This window comes from Chroicocephalus ridibundus, chromosome Z, assembly GCF_963924245.1.
Source record: "Chroicocephalus ridibundus chromosome Z, bChrRid1.1, whole genome shotgun sequence".
In the NCBI taxonomy this organism is placed as follows: domain Eukaryota; kingdom Metazoa; phylum Chordata; class Aves; order Charadriiformes; family Laridae; genus Chroicocephalus; species Chroicocephalus ridibundus.
Window position 1 is genome coordinate 49,843,410 of NC_086316.1, and position 26,183 is coordinate 49,869,592.

Consider the following 26,183-nt stretch of genomic DNA (forward strand, 5'->3'; position numbering starts at 1 on the left):
ACTGTGGGTGAGGGACTCTGAATATGAGAAAAGCATTCAAAAGTAAACAACCAGTTAAACCTCGCAGCATCCCTGCGGTGGAGCATTTTTAGAGAAGACACAGAGAAATGAAGTAACTATTTCCAAATTCTGTAAGTTAGCGTGGGTCAATGCAGATGGACTCCAGTTCCACAGCCTTATGCTCCAGTCTGACTGGAAGAGGAGCATCTGCAGTCTGGAAGCTATGCAACACTGTTAATGAAATGGGATGCCTAAGCTCTGCCACTCAGTGCTCTGCCTCTCAATGGAGCTGATGAGTTTGAGAGGAATGGCATGCTAACATAGTAATAAAAACTTCTGGATCACCAGTTTTGTGTTTAGCCAGTATGAAGTCTAGGGGAGGTTCTCTGCATTACCAGTGTATTTCGAACCTTGATCTGCTGATCCCCACTCCCCTGCATCACTGACCAGACTACATCATCTTGTGTACACGTGGAATAATTCTGGCATTTTATGCCCGCTCTGCACAGTACAGTTCAGCAAGCACCTAATGGGCTGTTTTAATAGTAGTGTTTGATTTAGCTGGTTGGTGAACTTTGTACTACAGTAAAAGATGAGTCATTTTTACAGATTTTGGCAAAGCAGCCAAGTGGAGTTTAACCAGGGTTTGTTAACATTTTCATGCACTAGTTGCACACCAGTAGCTGATGTTCAAAGCCAGTATCATCTCAAAAGGAAACTGCCCAGGGACAGTGCTCCCCAGAGACACTAACATGCTTCTGAGAGAAACCCATTTAGCCTTGTTTAAGAAAGAAGTCACAGAGGTGAGGAGCTTGTGGAAACCTCAGTAGCAAGGAAAAACAGATGTGAAAGAACAAAAGCGAGGCTGCTGTGGAAGCCTCCTTGGGTTCCAAAAGAACGTTTCCCCCACTGTCAGACCTGAGATTTTATTCTGTCTGCAAAGGCTTTTGCAGGAAGATCTTTTGCAGCTAAGTCAGCATAGAACTCAGTAACGCTAAAGTGATTTAGAGTAGCTGCCAGTCTGGCCTTATTTTTTCTTTATCAAGTAAATGGAAATGTAAGTAGTGAAGGCTTGAATGTTTTGTAGTGCACACCTCTTTGATTTCTGTGCAAGGTATAAGAATAAATAACCTTCTGGTAAGGAACCTCTTTGTGCTTAGTAAAGGAAATTCTCAGACACAGATGAAAAAGGAGTAGTTAGTTGCTAATAAGTAATTGGTTTCTGTTTAGGTGGAGAATTTCAGGAGGTATCTTAGCTTTTGTGTTGGGAAAGTCTTATATGAGAGCCTATGGGAGAATGGGGAAAAGTACTGCTCTGAATGGGAATGCTCTGGTAAAGGAGCTACCTTGATCTTTGAGGAAGAGTGGCTGATTGGGTTTCTGTGGAACACCTTCCTCCTAGGATCTTGAGAGATTTTTTAAGCATTTTCTTAAAATTACCATCTTTGGCCAGTTAATGTTTATTAAGGATTTAATCCTTTATGTATTAGACACCTCTGGCAATTTTCTTCTGCCATAAGGAAAACAGGATAGAATAGTAATCTTTGTTATTGAGGGAAAACAAAAAGCTGTGAAAAGAAAATACTGTTCACATACGGTATCAGCCAATAATCAATCCATCTCTCCTTACAGGTCTTTCCCTTACAGGTGCATGGAACTTGCAAGCGAATGTGACAGAAGTGGCCAAATAACATCTATGTCAATATCAAGACAGAGTACCCAATCTGAATTCATTGTTTGCTTTGCAATTCACAGTCAGGATTCAGCATAGCAATAATGGGACTGGGATCTGACTATAAAAAAAGCTTTTCATCATCACTTAAAAAACAGATAGTACAATGGTGATAAATAAGAAAAATCAAACTAAAAGGATAGTCTCCTATGGTATAGCCAGAGAGACTGATTTGAATTTTTTAGGATTGCCTGTGAGAAGCTTATTTATGCTACATTCCCATGTGCTGCATGGTAAAGATGTGTTCTAGAAAGCTGAGTAAATACACAGCACTCCTATTGACTATATGTTTTCTGGTCAAGTTTAATATTTATTTAAAAAAAAAGGTATCTGAAATGCTTTCTGAAAGAGAACACTTCTAGTAGCGTGTAATATAAACTCCTAAGGGCAGTAGAGAGGCCTAAATTGGTGAATTGATTATCCTTGAATGTGTTCGGTCTTTTGCTGCACATGAGAAGGTTGTAGAAGGCATAGAAACAAAGACTGTACTATTATTTTTTGATTTCATGATACCTGACTCATTGGTATGATTTCAAACTATGGAAGTGTTTCCATTAGGGAAGGCTTGGGTACTACTTGTCAAGTTGACACTATTAAATGTTTTACTGCTCAGTGAAGCAATGTGTGGGTTTTTGGTGGAACTCACTTCTCCTTTCAGTATTGCCAGTGATCTGCTGTATGACTTCAAATAAGTCACTTCTACTTTCCATCTCTCTCATAAATAGTAACAGCAATCTCTTTCATTCTGGGTTCTTACCCAACTGTATGGGCATTGCATAGCTTTGCACCTTGTTAAGCACTGTGGTCCTAGAGAATAGTTAAGTACTTGCGGTGCTACTGAACAACAAAAAAGCTTTATATTTTCTTTGAAGAAATAGCATTGATAATGTAATGAGTCATCTCAGTCACGCATGTCACGTTGAAAAGGTCAGGAATTATATAATTAATAGCAACAAGTCTTATGGAAAACCCCAGTAACTCATTGTACACTCATGAAGGGCATCTGAATGTTACTCTGTCTCTCTGAAGTATTATGTTACATTGACAGTCATCCTCTCCAAACAAGGAAATATACTCCACTATAAATAACTTGAATTATGAAGGAAAGCATCAGATTTTGAAATAAACTTGGCTTACTGGAGATACTGAAGATATGGCCTAAATAAAAAGATGGGACGAAATTTACTAGAGTTGTATGCAGGATGTTGTCTGAGATTGAAATATCTACAAAGGTACTGGACGATGAACAATGTGTCAGGCACGTGTTCTTCAGGAAGACTCTGGGAGTTATAACAGATTGCAGGCTAGCTCTATGTGGCCAACATTGCTCTAACACTAGGACAGAGTAACATGGATCGACTAGGTTTCAGATTGAGCACAGTGCTTCTATTTGAGAAAGAACTGAGAACTGATGAGATGAGTGTCATCAGGCTAACAAATGTGACCAAAGAAGAAGGGCTGGATGAACTATGTTCTTCAGCCTAAAGAAGAGAAGAAGAATATTTGGTCTCTATCTTTGCAGATGAGAGAAGAGCCACCAATGTGCCTGAAATGCATTGGGAAACGATCAGCATAAACATTAGGGAAACCTTATAAATGGTAGGACACAGATTGCCTGTGTGTGACGTGAAACGTACATTGCCAGAGGGTCTTAAAAACAGGTTGAACATATTTCTGTCAGAAATGACAGATACTATTGCGCTTCCTTTCAGACAGGGAAGTGAAATAAAGGTCTATTAATGGGTCATCTAGCCCTCTATTTCTGGGATAACTGTCATCCCATGAGCTGATCTTGAGTCATTATCATCACCTAGAAAGTCTGTGGAGGAAAACATACAAAACTCTGCATCCCCAGGACTTCTATAGAGCACAAACTGCAACTTTATGTCAGGACCATGAGTGCATTTATAAGCCTTAACTGCCTTAACTGGTGTCACTGGGACCATCACCCACCCACTCCCCTGCCCATGGCCCAGGAGTCCCATTAAGTCTAGGCTTAAGCCTTCCATTCTGGCCTGAGCTGTGCTGTACATTTATCTTTCACCATTCCTGTTTTCTATTGCTCCTGAGTTGTTTGGGTTTCCTGACTTCATCTATAACCTGATGCATTACTTTGCCTTATTGGATGATTACTAGACTGTCAATAGGACCTGTTATCATCACCAATCTGAACCTGACCATGCTTGGGTACCCTGTTCGGACAGACCCTATGGGACTGCACCCTGTTAACTGAGGGTGCTGCCCGTGCTGGGGTCACCCTTGACTCCTGGATTTTTTTCCCTTGAAGAGTAGTCTGACTCTTTTTGGTCCTTGTCACTTAAAGCCATTGCCTTCAGAGATATCCTAGTTCTCCAACAAAGTAATTCCTACCAATACCAAAATGGAATCTGATAGACCAGCAACCACACTTGATAAACCATTGTTTAAGTTATTAAAATTTCCCGGTGTTGCTTTTAGATAATACAGGCTTCACCAACATGAGGGGGTTTGTGCAACTTGAGCAAACATGACGGTTGTTGAATGTTACTTGTGTTCCACTACTGTACCATTTTTTTGTCAGACCACCAGTTGGCAAGTAAACCACAGTACAGAAATGGATTTTTCTTATCTGTCTGTTGTCTAGAATGTATTAGTCTTTAATATGAGAACATATCTCTAGCAGAGCAATTGCCAATATTAAATTATTCTTCAACCCCTCATCCTTCCCAAACTCACAGACGTCTACTGAAATGGCAGCGAACTCTTGAAAAAAAGGTCCACATTAGAATGCCTGGAAAACAACCAATAAAGTGCTCTCTGGTTATGTTATAAATTCTGACTGAGAAGATCACCTCACATATAGGCAATGATGGTATTCATTGGGCATAGCGTACAAAGTAAAACAAAGGCGTTTTGGTGAAGTGGACATGAGTGAAGGTATTGGAGAAGCTTAAAAGACGGATAATGTCACCACAGCACAATCCATTTGATATGTTGTACCTGGTCCTCTTATGGCACCAGACAAATGCAAATGGTAACTATTATTCTATGCAGCTTAGTAAATATATCACAATTTTATTGTTTAGGAAGGAGTCTGTGGTTTTGGTGTACTGTTATAAATAAAAAAAACCCCACCTTGCTAAATTCCCTGAAAATGAAATTGTATGAAACCCACCAGGCTAATACTGAAACGCCTGTCTTTAAGGGACTCTTTGTATGCACCATGTTGAGAATTTTTGACTGTCACTGTTATCACTGATGATAACTATGAACTGCTACAGCACTGACTAATGTTGATGGAACAGCATTACATTCTCAAAGAGGAATAAGCCATAACTTTATATAAATACATAGTAACATTTTTGTAATACTGTTTTCTTAAGAAAAGTGCAAAGCAGTCTGAAAACTGACAGCTAGGATTTTTTCAGTAGCAGACTTCGCAGTACTAACCCTAATTCCCTTGCTCTCTGCCCTCTTCTAAGCACATGTGCTGCATGTGAAGAAGGCATGTCCTTGTTAGAAATGCTTAAGAACAAAAGTCTCTGGTTTCTGGTTAGCAGAATGGTTTATGTTGCAGCTTTTAAGCAGCTATAAATTATGACTTCAGATATGTCCCCACAGACACCTCAGCTGGTTACGTCTCTGCTCTCAGTTGCATTGAATATGATACTCCCATAGTAAATATTCTATCATTTTTGTATCCTTTACAAAGAACAGCATCCTTATTCTGCTCTGCCCAAAAGTAAAGCACTCCCACGTTTTGTTTCTGAGCAGCATGATCTGCAGGTTTTCTCTATTACATGCTACATTTGCTGTCCTTTATCCCCTAGCAATAATCAATCTGTTCCTTAGTTCTAGAACAGGGACCGGATAATTTTGTCATGTGTTTGTGTTGTATCTACTATATCAAAATCCTCACCCATAACTGCATCTCCTGGGTGTTAATGCAACACAATTAAACAATTACAGGATCATGTTAACATCAATACAAAACGTGCTGTATTGTTTAACTGACAGTACCTAGATATTTGCCAGATACCTAGGATATTCATTTTTCTTTCTGCTGGTATGTCATTATGAAGTAGTTTGTCTTTTAAAACAGACTGCCCTATTGATTACTTCTGTCATGGCCTCATCTAGCGTGTTTGACTATGTAAAGCCTGAAAACCACAGGGCTATATGAGGGCTGACAGGAGTTATAACATATATGTCACATGAGACACGAAGGCCTGCTGTGATCTTTCTGAACGTGCTGCACGTTACCATGACGGCACATTGCTGCCTGGCTTTCCGAGGACATCTGGCAGAGTTCTAGGCAACAGTAGCCGAATGAATAAAAATTTCCTGTACTTTATGTAGATATGTGTAATTGGCTCCCTATCCCTCTCAAGCTAGCGTGAGTTGGTCCCTTTCCCTCGTCTTCTGTCTTAATTAAACATGTGATATCTGTTGTGGGGGTTCATACTCTATATGGGCAATAGTACCTCTCTGCCTGTAATAGGTACTACTTTTGCTTGCCTTTGCCTGTCTTCAAATGTTCAGAGGAGAACAACCTTTTACCCAATTCCTCTCTTTTGAATCAGATGTCAGGTTAGCTCAGTTACAGCTGAAGAGGTAAGAGGTAATGATCTTTGGACAGCTAACACAAGATAAGACCCTTCGAAAGATAAGTACATTCCAGAGGAAGTGGAGCATGTAATAGAGAAAACCTGCAGATCATGCTGCTCAGAAACAAAAGGTGGGAGTGCTTTACTTCTGGGCAGAGCAGAATAAGGATGCTATTCTTTGTGAAGACAATTAGTGTAAACTTACAAAAGGAGGATGGTGCCTCAGAAATCTGATATCCCCTCCTGGAGAGGGAAAAACCAAGTGAGTCACAGCAGGGAAACTATTGAAGTGATTAACCAAGACCCGAGGAAAGCTTTTCATACAGGAACATATAAAAATGGCTTAACCCCCAAACCAAAGAATAAGATAGACAGACAGTTTAAGTGGATAAGGAGTTAGGTGCGAGTCCAAAAACAGAATGGTGCAAAGAAGGATTACAAAGCCTAGAAATGGATTACCATGGGATTGGAAAGAAAGGGGAAAAGTGAGAGCTGAGGGAAGATAGCCTTGACAGTTGTCTTCTTTCACAGATAACAGTTTCAGGGTGTCCAACACAAGTGTGTTGATTCCCAGTTCCACAGATTCACTTGCATCTGACAGGGCAAAGTAACTTTTATAAACATGTAAAAGAAACACACGCTTTGAATATGATAAAACTTTAAGGCCAGAGGAACTGTTATAATCAATTGGCCTGATTATTTATGTTATGGACCCTGAACCATCTATCTTTCACAGCTCTGAACACCTTATTTTTCTTTGTGTCCCTATGGCAATCCTGACTGCTGGGAACTACTGCAGTGGTGGTGCCACTGGTAAGAACTTGAGGCACAGAAGGCATGTCAGAGTTTTCCTGTGCTTCTTGCTCACTCCAGACCTCAGACTGTGGCTGGAGGCAGTCCTTTAGAGCCTGCCAGCTTGCTAAGGCTGTGACTGGAGATGCTTTCTTGACAACTCCAAAAGGCCGCCCTTCTGTGCTCTCTGTTTTGAAGGACAAGAGCATGGATAGTTTCTCCTAACGTGGTTAAGAGTATGTCAGCACTTCACTGCTTTGAACAGTTATCCTAAGGACTGAGTAAAAAACTCTGGATAGCCATCTTGATATGGAAGCATGCCTACTTTTAAATAAAGGTGGCTTTAATCTGTTGGGAGAGCTCTCACTGCCCCATTTTTGACTCCCCAGGATATCCCTCCACCCACCAGCTGTGAGACCAAGTGAAGACACTTCTACCAGGTTTTGCCAATACACTAGCACTCTAGCTGTCAGCCAGCTCTGGCTCAGAATATTAGGCTATACCCATTCCTAAAGGAACAGTATCAGCCCACTCAGGCCCCTACAGATATTACCACTGCTCTTCCCTTTTGCCTTCCTGTCACCTTTTTAGTGAACCACTGATACCCTGGTCTCATGAGGTTCACAGCTGAAATGAAAGTACCTCCAACCAGGCGGGTCCAAGAGGTCTTACCAGCCCCTTGCCATGTCAGCCCCCTGGGGCTGTCAGCCCCCGCCCCTGCCGGAGTAGGAGCCGGTCTCTAGTTCCCCTCAGCCCTGCTGAACTCCGCGCTGATGTGCCAGCCTGGCCTCAGCCCATCCCAGTTCCCACCAGGTTCCCAGTCCTCGGGGCTGGGGCTGCCCCCAGATGCCCACCCCCCACCCCGGCTGCTCTGCTCCTGTATGGGGTGGTGGGACCCCACAGGGACTCCCCATGGCTCCCAGCTGCCAGGAAGCCACCAGCCCACACTGAGCCCTGACACTGCAGCAAGAGGAGCGCAGCCCCTCCTCTTTGCTCTACTAATGTGGTAAGAAAAGCTGGAGGACCTGAATTCTATCAGTTTCTGCTATCTCGGGCAGAGATCTGTTACAAAGCTTGTGAGGCTGAAACCTGAGCTATTCCCTGTCATGGACAATATGATAATGAGTTTATAACAGATGCACCAGAGGATAGATATGTTTATTATTTGATCCATAATTTCATACCTTTTAATTTTTTTCTGAAGTTAAGGATAGGTAGGTTGACTTCTGTTTAAAATGTTAATTAAATGGACTTGGGTATATGAATGTGCTAATGTGTTATTCAGACTGAAAGAATTAAACTTCTTTCATTAGATGCATTACATGATTTTAAACACCTGCCTTTGCTGCATGGAAGAGAAAGGCAGCGTATGCTACTATTGCCTTCTTCTTCTAGCAGTGGCTGGTGTGGCATGCCTTTGTATCATCTGTTACTACTGCTTTACTTGATGCTGTCCTGCCTTCCTCCCAGTGTTGACTGGGATCACACCTATCTCTGTTTTAAGATATCTGAGGAATTTGGTCCATCCAAGAGCTAACAGCCCATCCCTGCTTCTCCCCTGCTGCCTTGTTACGAAGACAAGGTTCTCAGGAAAAAAGTTTCTAGTTTTTCAGAATTTTAGATAATCCCCTCTGAATTCATCGAACACAGAAGGGGACCGGGTTGTGAAGAGAAACGTGTTCAAAATCTGAATGCTTAGCCTGCCAAGGACTGTTGAGGGGCTGATACTATCTCTTAACTATTGCATTCTGGCAGAGTGTGTCCCTGGGCTGTGTGAGTCGCAGGTGTTCCGGTACTACAAATAATGGTAACTAACATCCCTGGAATACTCTAGAATTTCCAGCACAAACACCCCTGACAAAAGGAATTAATTACTTTTGTGGTAGCCGTGGGTGCATTGAATGTTTTACACTTGAGAAGCCCCATGACTGTGAATGAGAAACAAATGGAGGTCTCAGATAACAACAACGTAAAGAAAACAGTGGAGTGCCTCTGAAGTGTTTGGTATGCATCCTAATAGAGGCATAATAGAGCGGTTCAGAGAAGTGAAAATTACTGTTTTATTCCAGAATAGTCTTCTATCTGTTCTGCTCTGGAACAAGAAAAGAGAAGTGATTCCTTTGCAGAAGCAAACTGAATGACCATTCCGGGAAGGTCTTCTTGAAATGGGCTGGAAAAAAAAGATGCCCTCTCCCCCACTCCAGGAAAAGAGTGTTCTGCGGGAGTGAGGGTCAGAATCTCTCTAGCAGTAAGCAAAGGACATTTTATAATACTGTAACATGTGAATATACATAATAAGTAAATAATAAGAATAGATGGCGTGTATATTTTCCTACCACGGCTTTGGTAGGAAGCCTTCCTTACAGTAGACGTCAGACTCTTTATGGTGGTCAGTCCAATGAGGAAAAGTGTCTCCTTCCCCTGTCTTGGGAAGTTAATGATATTTCTTACTGTACTGCTCTGTATTGGTGGAATTTGCTGTCCATTATCGAGCAGAAAAAGAGGTCTATTTGTTTTACGCAGTAGAAGTTAAAACAGAATCGTATGATGGACTTTTGTTTAGGGAACAAAAACAGCATAAAGGAGTCTTTGTCCTCTGTGGCTTAGCGATAAGGTGGTTTGTTGTCAAGTTTAACCACTAAAACAATTAAAGTTTTCTGGAAAGGAAGTTAAAATTTCCTTTAGGAAAAATATTTGTGCAAAACCGACTGGTTCAAGTAGAATTTGTTTGTACACATTTGTAGCGTGTGATTACCCTTGAGGCCTGAATCTTTCTTGTCAGCCTGTTCTGACACCCTGTCACTGCAACAATGAGCTAAATACAACTCTAATTGTAAATATGTATTTGAGCCTTTGCCCACTGTTTTTCTCTGCTGGTTTGATAATCCCTAACTGTGATGTCCTTTGTTTATAGGTTAAAAGTGAAGTGCACCTTCAGAGTTATGAAAGTTACAGCATACCAAATGAGTGTTTAGATCTGCTGAAGATGACTGTCTGTGAGCACACTGAACTGCTCCCATAGTGCCTGAGGAGAAGACTGGAGGCTCCTCTGCCTTTCCGAGCTGGAATCTCGCCTAGGGATGCGCGGCGGCCTGGCAGCCACACAACCAACTGACCCTGGTTTCAGCTCGCTCCAGCCCCAGGTGGAACAACTCCTGGTTAAGAGGTGCTGGGCGAAGGATGACAGGTGATTAATTTCAGGCCAACACAGCCGTATCTCTTGCCTGGACATTTTCCCCCCAACTAGATGAGCTGCAAGACTTGCATGCGAGAGGAGGGAACACACTGCTTGTAACCCCTCTGTCGCTGCCTAGGCTAATGGCGGGCCTACACACCTCGCCTGAAGGCCTGGATCCACCGCTCCCCCTGGTCCTTGTGTTTGTGTTACAGTACTAAAGACGGGTCTGCCGACAGATCGGTCGAACCGGAGCTCCCTTTGCTAACACACATTTCCTTCTGGATGACGCCCTGCTCAGCGGCGCTCCCTCCTCCCTCCCCGTCCCCCCCCCCGCTGCTCCCACCTCAGGGTGGGGGTGGTGCGCGGTGGCGGTGACGCACCCACCTCTCGCGAGAGAGCGGGCGGCGCGCGGCCGGCGGCGGCCGCTCCCCATAAACAGCGGGGCGAGGCCGGGCCTCCCCAGTCGGCGGCGGCGGCAGTGGCGGTAGTTCGAGCTTCAGCTGCGATATATCGGCTCCAGTTCTTCTCTCCCCGGGTGAGTACGGCCGCCCGCGGCGCTCCGGCCCGGGTCGGCTTGGCTCCCCTCCCCTCTTCTCTCCTCGGCCGCAGGGGTGACTCCGCAATATGGTGGAGCCGGGCGGGGGCTGCGGGTCCGGCTCCGTCAGTGTCTCACCGGGGGGCCGCCTCCGCCATCGGCCCTGAGGCCCTCCCGCCGCGCATCCCGGTGGGATGCTTAAGGCGCTTCCGAGCACTGGACCCCCGTCCTCGGAGACGTCCCTGGCGACACCTGGAAACTGGGGCGCCTTCCTCCCTTGGGCACGGCGGGCAGCCGGGGCGAGCTGCTCGGCTCCTCTGCGTGGCTCGTCGTGCTGCTCTCTGGTCTTTAACTTCTTTCTATGGAGACGGGGGAAAGCAGAAGTTAAATTTTGTGACTTAGTTTACTCACTTTGCTGTTCAGGGTGTTTCGCCATCACGGAAATTTCGTATTGTGGGCTTTGATTTCAGGCATCTCACTCACCAGTTCTGGTGAGGTGGATGTGACTTTTGCCAGAGCAGAAACTATTCAAGGGATCTCTGGAACTGTGTGAGATCCTAGTTATCTTCCCTGTCTTTAAGAGCAGGAATAAATTCACGGACTAACTCCTGGTTTAGTTACTAAAATTCAAATCCGTGCCGTGTGTGACTGGATCTTTTAGGACATGTTACAAATACGCAATACTCCTTAAATTAAGGGCCCTTCTTTGTTTTAGGGCCAGATTCTGCACTGTTAGCATCTTCTGCTGTTCTGCAGTGTGCTTTGCAGTTCAAAGTGAACTTACAGAGTCATAGAATGGTTTGCGTTAGAAGGGACCTTAAAGATCATCTAGTTCAGTTGCACGCTGAGTAATCTGACTTGTAATGCTATGAGAGAAGCATGATGTGTTTCTAGGGGTATTTCAGTACTTGATAGATGGATGGAAAACTTCTCCATTACTGCTGTAACCCGTGTCTGTTACCTTTGCTAATGTACAGTGGTTAATCTTATTGCAGGTGTTACTTTATGGCATATCTGTGCTAATGTGGGCAAATATGCCTGTGAAATGTTAATAGCACACCTTTGTCCTTGTTCCCCATTATATAACAGGGAAAAGTTTTACTTAACCCTAGGCAGAATACTAACACGCTCCTTTTGATACTGTTGTGCGTATGAGACAGAAAACTGCTGTTGGCTTTCTGACAAACCCAGCAGAAAGCCTTGACAACCGCTGTCCTTTCAAGGACTGACTTCTAGCTTGCCTTTCTGTTGCCTGCCTGTATGTACTTCACACTTCAGTGTCATATAAAACCATCAATGCAAAAAGTGCTTCTTGCAGACTTAGTTCAGCCTGCAGGCATTCATAGGATGGCAGCATACTTCTGCGTGTTCTCCTTATGTGATACTGCAATATCCCTCTCCTTTTATAGGGTTGATATGGGGAGAGCTGTTAGTATTTTCTCCATGGGAATGCAGGTTGAAAAATAGTTGAGTAGCGTAGGCTTGTTGAGTGACTGGTGTCTGCAGTCCGTTTCAGTGTGGGATGGGTAATAATTAGGTCTAAATTAGCATAAAGGAGAGTTATTTTCTGTGGTGGGAAGGTCCTAAGCTCTGTGTTACAGGCATGCTAACCTTTGAGCAAGCTGAGCAGGGGGAGCACTACACAAGCATCAGGCACAGCACAAGACATGATGAACTCCTCGAGCTCAGTGGAATGACTTGTGAGAATTGAGCTAGGCTTACTGAAATGAGTACTTCACCTCAACCTTCCATGTGTTTTCAAGATTTGGACAGCAATGGTGACTCAAATGTCAAACTTGACTCCCTTGTCCTAACGGAAGATTGAATCTGATTAAAGATATTGGTGATGGTTTCTTCATCTGTGTTAGACATCCTAAACTAGAGTTTTAGTGAGTTGTTGGCTGGCATTTCTTTGTCTTTGCTCAATAAATAAGCCCAAGTGTGTCTATTTCTTCTAGAAAAATTAATTAATCCACTAGTAAGTAACTCTGGTAATTCTGCAATGAACTGCAGTACCTCAAAGCCTGTATCTTGCATGTGCCCTGCTTGTGTTGCTTAAACCAAAAAAAGTAATTGGGAAACAAAGTTTTGGATTTCTAAATTGTAACTATGAAATGTAACTCCTGTGTGCAAGAATGTGAACATCCTAATCCCTTTGATCAATGGGGCTGATTACAAAAGAGTTGATGGTTTCAAAGTCTGGTCATTCAGCCAAGTGGATCTGAGAATGCTGTAACTCAGATATGTTTCTTTCATAGGCTGTGTAAGATTCACGACCTGAAAAATGGCGTTGGCAGCAATTGATCCACAGCAGGTATGTCTGAGTAGCCCCATAGATTTCTATGTCTAGTTCAGAAAAATAGGAGGCAATTAACCTCTTTCTCTTTTAAACAGAACATTGTATCGAGGGTTGTCAACCTTCCCTTGGTGAGCTCCACCTATGACATGGTGTCCACAGCTTACATCACCACAAAGGATAACCATCCTTACCTGAAGTCAGTATGTGAGATAGCAGAGAAAGGAGTGAAGACGATTACTTCGGTAGCCATGACAAGTGCTATGCCTATCATCCAGAAACTGGAACCACAAAGTAAGGCAAAGATGGAGCTGTTGATGATAACTTTTAATTCAGCTGATTGCTTTATATATCCAGATGCACTTAGAGTTTAACATGATCATGCTGATCTAGAGTGCTCTTTCAAGTAGCTGACTGAACCTGTTGCCTGGCTTGTTGAGTAACTGATTACAGATGGTTATGATTTAACATAAAAAAAATAATCCAGAGCCAAAGCAGATTCCAGCTTTTGTAATACTAAACTGACTGACTCATCTTGATATGTGAGATGGTTACATAGTCTCTTGCTCAACACCTTCCTCCCCTTTCACCTGGCTTCAAATACTGTTTTGTACTTTCTCTCACCGAGAACAACTTGTGGTTAAATTTGGCAGCTGTGTCATAAAGCTGTTGTAACCAGGAGCCTGATTTCATGAAGTGGCAGGAGGCCAGGTGCTTTAACTTGTTCTAACAGTTGCTTGTAAAGCATCAAATGGATTTTCTTTGCCTGCAAATTAGCTTTTTTTCTGGCAGTGTAAACCTGCCTTGTTCATGGCTTTCCTGCCTCAGTCTCACTGAAAAGGGGAGAAAACTACTTTGAGAGCATTGTTGCTTGAGCTTTCTTTCAAGAGAATTTTTTAATTGGAATTATTTTATACTAAGGGGAAAAAAACCCCAAAATTAAAACCAACTATTGTAATTTCTTTTATAGTTATAGTTGCCAACAACTATGCGTGTATAGGTCTAGACAAAATTGAAGAGAGACTGCCTATACTGAATCAACCCACTGACAAGGTAAGTTCTTTCCATGTACATTAGCTAAGCAGAAGAACTATACGCCCTTCCTCTTTTCTAGTGTCACTGAAAATACAGGGAGACAGATTTCAATAATCATGGCTATTTCAATAATAATGGCTTAAGAGCAATGAGAAAGTAAAAGGTGTTTCTGTAGAATTGTTTGTTTCCTTTTGGGAGGCCATTAAGCCTCTCTTTATTTTTTTTTTTATTTTGCTCACCACTTGACACCTCTATTTATAGCTGGTGTTCACTGGTGGGTATCTTTTTTGTTTTTAAAAAATTTGAGTCCTTTCTCTTTCTGGCTCAGTGTGAAGCAAATAATGTCTGAATTACACTCACTGAAGTGTTTTGAGCTGAAGGCTGTGTGGCAGTCATACCTTGTTTTGTCTTGTACATGTTTTCAGGGCAGAATTTCTCCTAGATAACCAACACTTGTATAAGCTTTAGCACAAATGTGTATTTCCCAGATTATGTGTCTCTCCCTAGAAAATATTTCTTGTGAATCAATCTGTTTCCTGTGGCAGGTTGTCGCCAATGCCAAGGATGTAGTTGTTGGAGCCAGAGAAGCTGTAACAACCACTGTGACTGGTGCCAAGGAAACTGTTGCTCACACCATCACTGGAGTTGTGGGCAAAACTAAAGAAGCAGTGCAAGACAGCGTAGAAATGACCAAGTCGGTTGTCAATGGCAGCATTAATAGTGTCCTGGGAAGTCGGGTGGTGCAAATGGTGAGCAGTGGAGTGGACAGTGCTCTCACTAAATCGGAGACTCTTGTTGACCAGTATCTCCCACTTACAGAAGCAGAACTAGGTAAGTGTCGCAGGTGGAGTGATTAACTTCACTCGTAAGAGAGAAGTAGTGAATGTTTATTAATATAAAACAGTGATTTAACAAAGTTAGTAGTGAATGCGACAGTGTTTTACAAGATTTGATGACAGGGTACACTTGATTATTTACTGCATAGAGGACAGGGTCAGACAGAACTGTCGGGGGACCCTCCTGTTGAGTCACGAGGTTCAGAAAGGATCCTGTTATTTTCTAAACCCCTTCTCAGAGGGGAGTCTAGGTGCTGCTGGATCCAGTCCCAGATTTGGTTAACGGTTTATGTCTAAAGGATTATATATGCACAATCAATCCTTTATATCACTTAGCTAAGATTTCAAAGTTTAGCATGCTATTAGTCACTTACTGAGAATCTGTGGCAGTAAGGAATCTGGTGGTAATGGCACCGTCTTCACAGGGAAAGCAGAGAGAAAGTAAGGATTTCCACATGTGGTGATCTATCAATGTATTCCGGTGCTAAAGAAAGACTAAACAAGTCCAGTATTCAGCCATTATTAAGCAAATAAAATAGCCTCAGACCTCTTTTTTTTCCTCCACTGGTCAATTTGCTTCCTTTCTACATATCTAGAGAAAGAAGCTGCAAAAGTTGAAGGTTTTGAAGTTGGAGTTCAAAAGCCAAGCTACTACGTTAGACTAGGATCCCTGTCTTCAAAGGTCCGCACACGTGCCTACCAACAAGCCTTAAACAAAGTTAGAGATGCTAAACAGAAAAGCCAGGAGACAATCTCTCAGCTCCACCACACTGTTAGTCTGGTAAGTCTAAGCTTTCACTTGAGGTATAAAAGGCAAATATTGGCATAATTTGAGTGCAGAAAACAGCCAAAAGAGGCATAGGAAAACTAGAATTGCTCTCTCGAACTAGATGCATTTTCTAAATACAAAGCATTTCCCATTTGGAGCTTTCCATCACCGTTCAGGAGGGGTCCTAAATCAGGCAGAGCTGTAAACTAATAAGGAATTTGCATGTAATTTTAAGCATTACAGAAATAGAAGTGACATGTTTAAAACTATATTCCTGTTTTAAGAGTGCTGGGTTTGACAGTCTTCAGTCGGTGAAGAAAGTGTCTTGCAATTTCAAAACACTTCAGTCCTTTAAGTCCTTTTTAAAAATTAAATGTTGGATTCTTCATGGGCTTGCTTTTCTTGCTGTGGGTATTCCTGAGCATTCCTGGGTACTTCAGTAGTCTTATCCTAACAATGTACCTTTATGTACAGGATAAACTGTGCATAAAGAGTCATGGCATTCTATACACTTTCAAATCCTTGTGTAGGATGCTAGTTGGGGAGGGGGAATTAGTTGAGGTAGAGGGATACACTACATAACACTTCAAAACTGATTCCAGTTTTCTTTTGAAGAGAAGGAACACATTCATATATTTCCCAAAGTGTTTTATACTGGACTCTTGAAGTATTTAAAAAGGAGGCTACAAAGCAGGTAGGGTAGGATAGCCCTAATGTAATTGCTTGGACTCTGCTTTACTTCCTTATTTGGCTGTATTTCAGATCGAGTATGCCAGAAAGAACATGAATAGTGCCAATCAGAAACTTCTTGATGCTCAGGAAAAGCTTTATCAGTCCTGGGTAGAATGGAAGAAAAATACAGGCCAAAATGATGATGATGAACTGCATAGCGCTGAGGTAAATAGATGTAAATATAAACCAGGATTAAATGGATTGTGTACTGTCAAGGTAATGGCAAACTAACAGTCCCTAAAGTGTGCAGCGTCTTAACAGCAGAGAAACTTATGTGCAAATGTGGAATCTGAATGCTGAAGTTCAGGGCAGCTGACTAGTGACTACTATGGAAAGCAGGGGATGCCCAAACTCTTAAATGAGCCTTCTTCCTGCATATACTTTGGGGTTCACTTCCCCTTTCAAGAGGATGCTCATCCTGATTAGCATGTGAACCTGTGTTGGGATGTCCATATCTAGATTAGCTAGGACTTAACTTATCTGATATGGCCAGACGAGAAATAACAACTTCTCAGCATACAGCAGTCTTAGGCTCAAACTCACTGAGTCTTATATGTAGCTTTAAGCTGTAGTTCATTGATCTGGAATATCTCTACCTGCTGTGGCTTGTTATCCAGAGTTGAAACAAGAGCTTGCTTATCTGTCGCTGGGTAGAAGCTACTGATGTTTTTGTTCCACAAAGTACTTGAGCATTGAAGAAATATCAAGTACTTTCAAGTCTCTGACTCTTCAGACTAAGCTATAGCTTTATTTTACTTACATCCCCTTTACTTTGCTTCTTTATGTATCTTGAGCAACATAAAGCTGCTACAGTTATAAAAAGATACTAATGTGCTGTTATGCTCCTTGTTTCCAGCACATTGAGTCAAGAACTCTAGCTATAGCACGGAACCTCACGCAGCAGCTTCAGACCACCTGCCTCACACTGGTCTCAAGCCTACAGGGGCTGCCACAGCATGTGCAGGATCGGGTTTACAGTGTTGGGTCAATGGCAGGTGATGTCTACCAGAGTTTTCGGTCTGCGTCCTCCTTCCAAGAATTATCAGACAGCTTTCTTACCACTAGCAAAGGACAGCTGAAGAAAATGAAGGAGTCTCTGGATGATGTGATGGATTATCTTGTTAACAACACGCCGCTCAACTGGCTGGTAGGTCCCTTTTACCCACAACTGCCTGGCATTCAGCATGCTGAGAGCAATGGTGAAGGGGAGAGAAACTCCAGCCAGAAAGACAAACAGCCTGAACGCACTACTGAGTAAACTGCATAGCATGCATGTACTCTGCTGACTGACCAAACAAGTGGCCTTAGCAAGTGTAGCTGTCAAAAAGCCTTGGAGAAAAATCGATAAACATAAGAGTGGGAGAATGATACAGAGAAAGGACGCTCAGGGCTGTGTTGTCCTGTATAGTTAAAGCACTCTAAAACTCAAACTGTCTCAAATGCCTTAATATTGGCAGCTTACAGTTGTCAAGATGCCTTGTTTGTCTGTCAAGTTAAGAAACCTCACCATGCGTATTAATACCATTAGTCTAAATGAAACCTACCATAGCTAAAAGCATTTGATTTGTTGCCTAGCCTGTACCAGAATGATATAAAAGTCTTCCATACCGTGAAATGACTTTAAAAGCCCTGCAGTCTAGCTAGGTACACTTAAATTCCATTTTTGGTGCAGACCACATATCTGATTGTTAGGGATCTGACTGTCTTAAATTCTGCTGCTACACAATTCATGACAAAAGTTCTGTGAATGCAGAATTCCAAAGCTGAAAGTGAGGTTTCTGAACGAGTCAGCTGGAGTTACTTAAATGCTGTGACAGTGCTAACATTAACTATATAAACTTAAATATTGTATAATGCAGTGACCTGACCATAAAAATCACAGAATATCTCAAGTTAGAAGGGAACCCATAAGGATCATGAAGTCCAACTCCCTGCTCCTGGCAGGACTGCCTAAAATTAAACCATGTGACTAAGCATTGTCCAGACGCTCCTCGAACTCTGACTGGCTTGGTGCCATGACCACTTCCCTGGAGACCCTGTTTCAGTGACCAACCAAATCATTATCAGTACACTTACTTTTGTATGCAGTGTAAAGATTCATGCTGTTTGTACCCAGGTGCCTGCTGTTGTGTGGCTTGTTGTTTTTTTTTTTTTTTTTTCTGTCTTTTTGTAATCTATTTTGTATGTTAGTAATAAATGCTTCAGTAGTCAAAGTCTGTCTCCATTTCGGTTGTGTTTAAAACAAATGTAACTTGCTGTTCTGTGACTCCTTCAAACCGTGTCCAGCAGAAAGCAAGCTTGAAATGCAAACAAAGTAGACACGCATTGAAAATGTATTTGTGTGTGTGTTTATGTAAGATACTGCTGCAGCATTTCCTTCCTCCATTTGAGTTCTTGTGCATCTTTCCATTCAGTCTTAGCTGTACTACTGCTTTTTTGGTGCTTGCTGCTGTGTGTAATGATGACTTAAGCTGTGAACTGATGGATGTTCTAATATTGAGAAGGATATGGACAAAAATACCTGTCCTGCCTTTGCAGTAGGTGTTCTGTTTGTGTGAGACTGCCAGCTACCTGCTTTGGCTGCTGGCTTCCTATAAACAGTATATACTCCTCAGCCGCAAACATCAGTTTTAACCTGTTTAACTTTATTTACCGTCTTTTGAACTTGAGTGCCTAATGTACATTAACTCAGCTACTTGGGTGGAATTGTTCCTCAGTAAATCCCATGAATCCCTTCCCTGGAAGAAAATTACAGTCACTAAGAAATAAGCTTTCTTGGTTTAGTGCTGTCCAGGTAAGTGTATCGATGTTCTTAATGCATGCCCTGTGCAACTTTGAGTTGCAATTTTTTAGCGTAGCAATGCTGGCCACCATTTTCAAAGAGGTCACCAGATAGTGTGAAGCAAAAATGGAGTTCAAAGGAAGCCTAGTGACACATTGCTACATGGAACAATGCTTCCACCTGTTACAATGTTGGCACTAAAGCAAATTGCATGTAGTCTAGCCTTCTAATGCGAGAGGGCTTGCTCAGCTGTTAAATCAGGGTTGGTCTAGAAGTGTGAAGAAGTGTTTTAAGCACAATATTAAACCAGATTGTAACAACAGAGGAGTACAGATAAAGATTCTGTAACTTCCAACTCTAAATGCTTACCTTCTGTAAGGGGGCTGTTTAACATGAGATGGTGAGATAATCTTTTCCACCTAGGGCCTGAGTTAAGACTTCTGGAATTCTTTCAGCAATTAATTGTGTTTAAGCATTGAATGACTCCAGACAGAGAATATCCTTTTTTTAATCTTGATTTGTAATAAAATTTGTAGAGTGCATTGACTGTTGTAGAGGTGCTCACAACAGAATGGGACTAATCAGGTTTGAACTGCAGCTGGCACTTCAAAGAATGGAATTGCCCTTCTTACATGTATTTTTAAAGTCTGAAGGCTGTGGGCCTTCATTTTGAGGACTGAGAAGTAAACAGCACTATCTACTATTAATGCAAGAGCAATACACCTCTCTGTTCCATCTTAAGCTCTGCTACTCTTTCATACCCTCTTAGATGGCTGCCCAGCTTTACTAAGCGTCAGCAAGCAGGTGAAGTAGAAAGCAAGGAAAAATGTTACGTGCCTAGACCTTCAAATCATTTCTCCCTCACTGCTCACTGTTGGGTGTCTTCTGTGTAAAAGTTACTTTCACTTCTGCCATCTGACCTACAACCACTGGTGGCAGCTAGAGGAATGCCTGGTTAAATGCTTGCCTGATGGTTGGGCTAATAGCCTGTTACACCAAGATGCTGTATGCAGGTTCCTGTATCACGCTCTTGTGTGTGGCTGTTTCACTGGATCCTGCCCCGTCCCCCCCCCCCGCCCCCGAAGGTGTGTAAGTTTCTATCCACCCCCTCTAATAGAATTAGGAACCCTTCCTTGGTGGAAAAGAGGGTTGAATAACAGCAAATCGGTATGTTCCTGGTTTATTATGTTGAATAAAGGTCTCTGGATTGAAATTACTAGACCCTTCCAATAAGGACAGCACTGGATGTGTTGCATCCAGAATTGAATTGCAACTGTAGCTTACATGGGTATCTTCTTGCTGGTAATCTAGTACAGCATATTGCTAGAGTCTATTCTAGTTACAAGCCTACAGACAAAAGTTGGTATTTTTCTCTAGCACAGTTAAGAGACAGTGACTATTAAGATGCTGGCTGGAGGCAAGAATGATGTGGACACCTTCCAAAAGCCATCTTTGGTTTTTTTGCCACAGTTGACTAAAGCTGAAGTACATGCTAATAACTGCTGAAAACTCTCAAACAGAAGGAGGAAAACCTAAGATATTAACAGAGCATAAATATTTTCTGCCATTTTACTTGTTTCTCTATAATTGCAAGTATCACACAGCTCAGCTACACTGCACAGAAACTTGCTTGCTCGCTGTTAGTACAAAACCACTTTTGAGGCTGTAGCTTAGACTAGAAAGCTGTGAAGGCTCTTTGGAACCTTTAAAAAAAGGCAAGACCAGGTATGTTGAAAATGATAGGAAAGAGTTGATTCTATTTGCAGCAAGGCGGATAAATTAGATGGAAATGGAGCAGTGTCAAAGGCTGCTAGTCACACAAAACCTGGGATGGTAAAGGTTAGAATACTAACGAAGTAATTATCACTGGTAAGGTTATTTAGGGTTTATTTATAATTCAGAAAATTATTGTTTCTCTTTAAGAGATCACTGGAAAACCATTCACGCTAGTTGAAGCCTCCCCTTTTCAGGCTCATGTAACAGAGAACTATTTTCCTACTATTGCTAATAATTCTTTGCCTCAAAAGTTTTAAACACAAGCATTTGTAAATAGCTCCGTATGGTATAAAAGTTTTGCAAACATCACCTTTACAGCAGCATACACACTGGTTGTTAAAGGAGAAGCTGCTGCCTGAGCATTCACACACCACCCAAGTCTTTCACTGCTCGGACCAGGGTCCCCTTGCCGCAGGTGACCCCAGTGAGCTGACGGGTGCCACTTTTCACTCCTCACACACACTTAGTCTTGGGTACGCTCCCTCCTTCTTCAGGCTCGACCCTAGGTTTCCTGCAGCAGAGTCTCAGGGTGTCAGATTTTATAAAAATAAATAATTTAATTGAAAGGTATAGTAGCGAGGTCAGCCTGGGCTGGGTGCCTCTGAAAAGGCAGTGATGATGAAAACATCAGTGTGTTATCAACATTTTTCTTACACTCAAAGATTGAACCCAGCACTGTACCAGCTGCTAGGAAGATGACTAAGAAAAGTAACTCTGTTGAGGCCTAAAGGCTTCAGCAAATCTAGCTACCCATGCTAGGTAAAACCTAAATTATACTTTACAAACAGCATAAATCACTCAATATTATAACCCTAAGTAATTTATTCTAATTAAATCTTACTTGTTTAAGCTAAACAACTAATATCTGTCAACACTGGTCAAATCCAAATTGCAAGATTTGTATAAGGACTAGAGTTGCAGGGATGTAGCTAATTTGCCTTAAGAAAGGTGGAAAGTTTTTGAAATCTCTCCTATTCCCTAAGATGACTTTTTTGCAATAATCTTTTCCAAACTGCAACTTACAGCAATACTATATAGCTAGTAAAATAGGTTAAATGATTTGGAAACAATTGATGTTTATTATTGTTTCTCTTTATTAAAAACAAACAAACCAACCCAAACAACCAAAACCCACAAAAAAAACAACCCAAAAACTTATATAAGCCATCTAATTAGAAAGAGAAAATAGAACCTAACTTATTTTTTAGGCATGATCTGTTGGTCATTTGCTGGAGGTATTGTGCACAGTGTTTTGTTAAATCTATTTCTCGGCATAACAAGATGGAAATACTATTTCTTTTGGATAATACAGCCTCTGATGACTAAACATAAGTGTTTGTTCTGAAAGTATACAAAATAAGAACCATCTCTCAAATTGCTAGTGGCTCAGTTCTGAAAATATATTAAGCAAGAAAAAATGGATTAATTTAAAGTTAAGTTGGCACTGACATTAACACAACACTGAAGTATGCTTTGCACTCTTCTGTGCAAATATTTTGCAAGTTTTGCACTGTTCTGCGTAAATGATATAACTGCATCTTACAGAGAAATGGCATGAAGAGTCCTATCTGGCCTTATTCTTTGTTGCAAGAATTGTCTTACTGCTTTGATTCAGCTTCCTTTCAACTGTGAAAAGTGACATGGAACTGAAGGTCCTTTACCTAAGCAAGCCCATTACACCAAGGGCTTTGCATTGTTTTAGTCAAACTGTTGCAGATGTCGGTTCAAAACTGAGATACATCATAGAATCACCTAGGTTGGAAGGGACCTTTCAGATCATCTAGTCCAACCATCAATATAACTCTGACAAAAACCATCACTAATCTAAATGATGCCCCTCAGCACCACATCTATCCATCTTAAATACCTCGAGGGATGGTGCCTCAACCACTTCCCTGGGCAGCCTGTTCATGAACCTGTTCTACCCTGACACTAACAGATATGGTCCAATTTGAAATTCTGTCATGGCTCTGAACATCTTACTAGTACATTAAAGGAGTCAGCTGCTTGTGATGTGTGCATTAAGGAGATGAAGAAAGCACAAACTTAAATTTTGAGCGATTATCTTGTTGTTAGCAAGAACAAGGATATAAGTAATAAGAGTGTGTTAAACCTAGGATATAGTGAAAATTATCAGATGCAGTTACTGAATATGGTTATGTGCCCTGCTCAGTGTAAATACAGAATAAAACAACTTGTTTAAACCACCCATTTGGGCGCATTTTAAAATGAGTTTGCATATGGACTACTTGGCCTTAGTCTTGGTAAGATACCCCCATCTGTACTGCGTATGAAATACAGGGTTATGTGCTGATAATGGGAAAACTTGATTTCTCCAATTGCAGTAATCAGAGTTTTAGGTAAACTGCCATAAGCAGAAAGATAGAAGATAATTCTTGCTGGTAGAAAGATGTGTTTCCCACATTACTAGTACCTTTTGATTTTTTTAGAAGACAGATTACTGATCTCATTTTGGTCAAGTTTAGGTACTCAAAGTGGTCTGCATTTCATTGCATTCACTCTAGCACCTGATAAGTGGCATGCTGCTTAAATTCTTCTGAAGCTCAGTTTTAATTAATATTTTAATTAAGTCCCTGGTGCCCTATGGCTACCGACTCCCTAAGGAACTGAATTATTCATGTTCAGTGCTTCAGCGCTATCCACAACCTGATAGCTGAAACAGTAATCCCTTTAGCCTTTAATATGTTCTCTGTTCTTCTGACACATCTTCATAGCAGGCAAAGCACAGATTTTTCTTGCGTACTATCTTTCATAAAAGTAAGTCATAAGCAAGGCGTTCTGCAGTTAGGGAATGGATTAAAACTGCTTCTCCAGTCAGCACTGAGCTTAAGTTACACAAATGCCTGGAAGCCTCTTCAAGTTGCTGCTTCTTTGTATATGCAGAACTGAATTGTCAGCGTGCAGCAATCGTTACGTGCTGATACTGTGCCTGGCTCCGAGTGTGTCACATCACCAATATTAAAGCTAACCATGAATCAAAGTATAGATAAAAGTTCTTTTTACTTGGGGCAAAAAACTTTTGGTTATGAGTAAATTGCTTGGTTATATCCCATTTTTCAGAAGTGCCTAAGTAATCTAAGTCCTACTAAGGGGACTTAAAGGTTGGGACTTAAGCTCCTAAGTGACTTAGCCAACATTTTTAGAAGTGTGTAACATCCATGTATCCACCAACGTCTCTGGCAATTCCTGAAACCGCCTGCTGCTTAACAGTACAGAATACTATACATGCAGTAGGACTGCAGTTCCAGACACTTGCTCCCTCAGGAAAGGTTTGATGTGGTAGGCAGGCAGAGGAGGCCAGAGCAATCTGTATCAAGCTCCTCAGGGCAGGTTCCCTTCTATAGCCTATAGGCTTTCCTACAGGAAAGAAGAAAAGCAAAGTAAGTTAAAAAACTTCCTTCATTCATTTTCTAGTGACCCGTTTCACTAAATACACTCCACTAAGTTCAGCTATGTTCCATCTTTACTATAAAATCCTGTTTTCTAAGCAACTCATCTACATCTTGCATAGTATTTGGCCTGTCTTAATGCTATGTGTTTCATATGTGACTAAGCACATTTCACTCTGTATTCAGTATTTTGGGTCTGATTTCTAGAGATGCTGAGCATCTTTGTCTCCTGATTCAGTGAGGAGTACTGCACAGATTTATTTATTTTACTTTTAAATTGATTAAAATTTCATTCCTATGCAGGTTCCAGATTTCACTATTACAGACCTGTCTTCAGAGTCAGATGATATCCCAGACATTTTGGATTTGGATGAAGATGATCAACAAGACTTTTCACGCACAAATGGCCCTTATACTACAGGGCAAAGAGCTGAGTAAAGAGAAGCATAAAAATGTCTTTTTGATACAATGTACTTTTGCCATGTTTAACTTATATTTCTCCTTTTTAAAGATGAACCTGCCTAGCTTAGGGATTTTGGGGATATTTTTTTTTTAATCACTACTGTTTGACTTAGCTGCATCGAAATTCTGATTTTTTTTCCGCCTAAGGAATACATGCTACATTAATTCATTAGCATGGGTGTCAAGCTCCCATTCTACAAACCAGGTATAGCCTGAACAGTGTATCCAACTCATCTAACCTTTGTTAGTGATTTGTTCTCCTGCTGGCAGCAGCTGTGAGAACACTCCAGTGCTTTGCATAAAGGGCTGCCAAGAAAAGGAGTTGATGAGGATTTACCCACAAAATTTCCCTTTTCGGTCTACATTAAAACCACTTCCGCATCTACCTCTCTGCTGGTGGAAGGGGTAAGAGACTTTGTCTCAGTTTCTCTCAGGTTCTTTTTGTTAGGCTCTGTACCTAGAGCTTAGAAGCTTAGAGCTTCCCTTTGGCACGGGTGCTTTATGCACAAAAGGACTCCCTTTTTCTCCACATGCCTTCTGTGTGCAAGAGTTTTGCCCATCCTGATGCTATCAGTTGTAGGGCCTGAGACTAAAAAAAGGGTAAATGCTTAAAAAAGAAAGTTTTCTGGGAATAAGGATGACAGTTAAAAAGGAAAGTGGAAGAGCCTGTAAAAAGTAAGGAGAAATGGAGAGCAAAGAGATACAAACAGGTGTGGGATGATTTAAAAGTAAGAAAGAGAATTGAAGGCAGGGATACTTCTGGTGACAGTGATGATCCTTTTTATGTTTAAATAAAATCTCAATGAAATCTTTGCTATGGAATGTTGAATCCGCATTTACTTGCACACAGTGACTTTCCGTAGGAGTTGGGGTGAGCGGGAACCGGACTGGGGGCAGCCTCACGGCGTTTCTTTCCTGGGCTCAGGCTGAACTCCTCCCACAGAGCTCTCCTCCGTGTCGCCGGGGTGGCCGCAGCAGGTCTGGAGGTGTCGCACGGTGCTACTTCGCATACAGCCGCAGAAACATCGCCCGGCAGCAGGCCTTGCTGTGGGGCGAGGCCGGCGCGCCGGCTCCCTCCTCATCACACACTTGGCTGGCGTGAAAAACTTCTTTAGTCTAGTCACTGAAATGCCTTGCAATAAAAGCGTAAACCGCAGAGCCTGCTGCCGGTGCGAGTTTTACTTGGTTTTCGCGTCAAATTTTGCAACCCGATTACAAAGCAATTTCAATTGCAAGGGCCCTCTGCCGGTCGCTAGGCCCAA

General features: G+C 41.9%; 1 protein-coding gene across 1 annotated transcript; it reads left to right on the plus strand.

The window, feature by feature from the left end:
- Positions 1-10,667: 10,667 nt before the first annotated feature.
- PLIN2 (perilipin 2) lies at positions 10,668-25,743 on the plus strand. Its single transcript, XM_063321258.1, has 9 exons — positions 10,668-10,823; positions 13,082-13,137; positions 13,218-13,413; positions 14,090-14,172; positions 14,700-14,985; positions 15,587-15,771; positions 16,522-16,656; positions 17,348-17,638; positions 24,763-25,743. Exons 2-9 carry the CDS (start codon positions 13,108-13,110, stop codon positions 24,895-24,897), a joined length of 1,341 nt encoding a protein of 446 aa, XP_063177328.1. The 5' UTR covers positions 10,668-10,823; positions 13,082-13,107; the 3' UTR covers positions 24,898-25,743.
- The last annotated feature ends 440 nt before the right edge of the window (positions 25,744-26,183 follow it).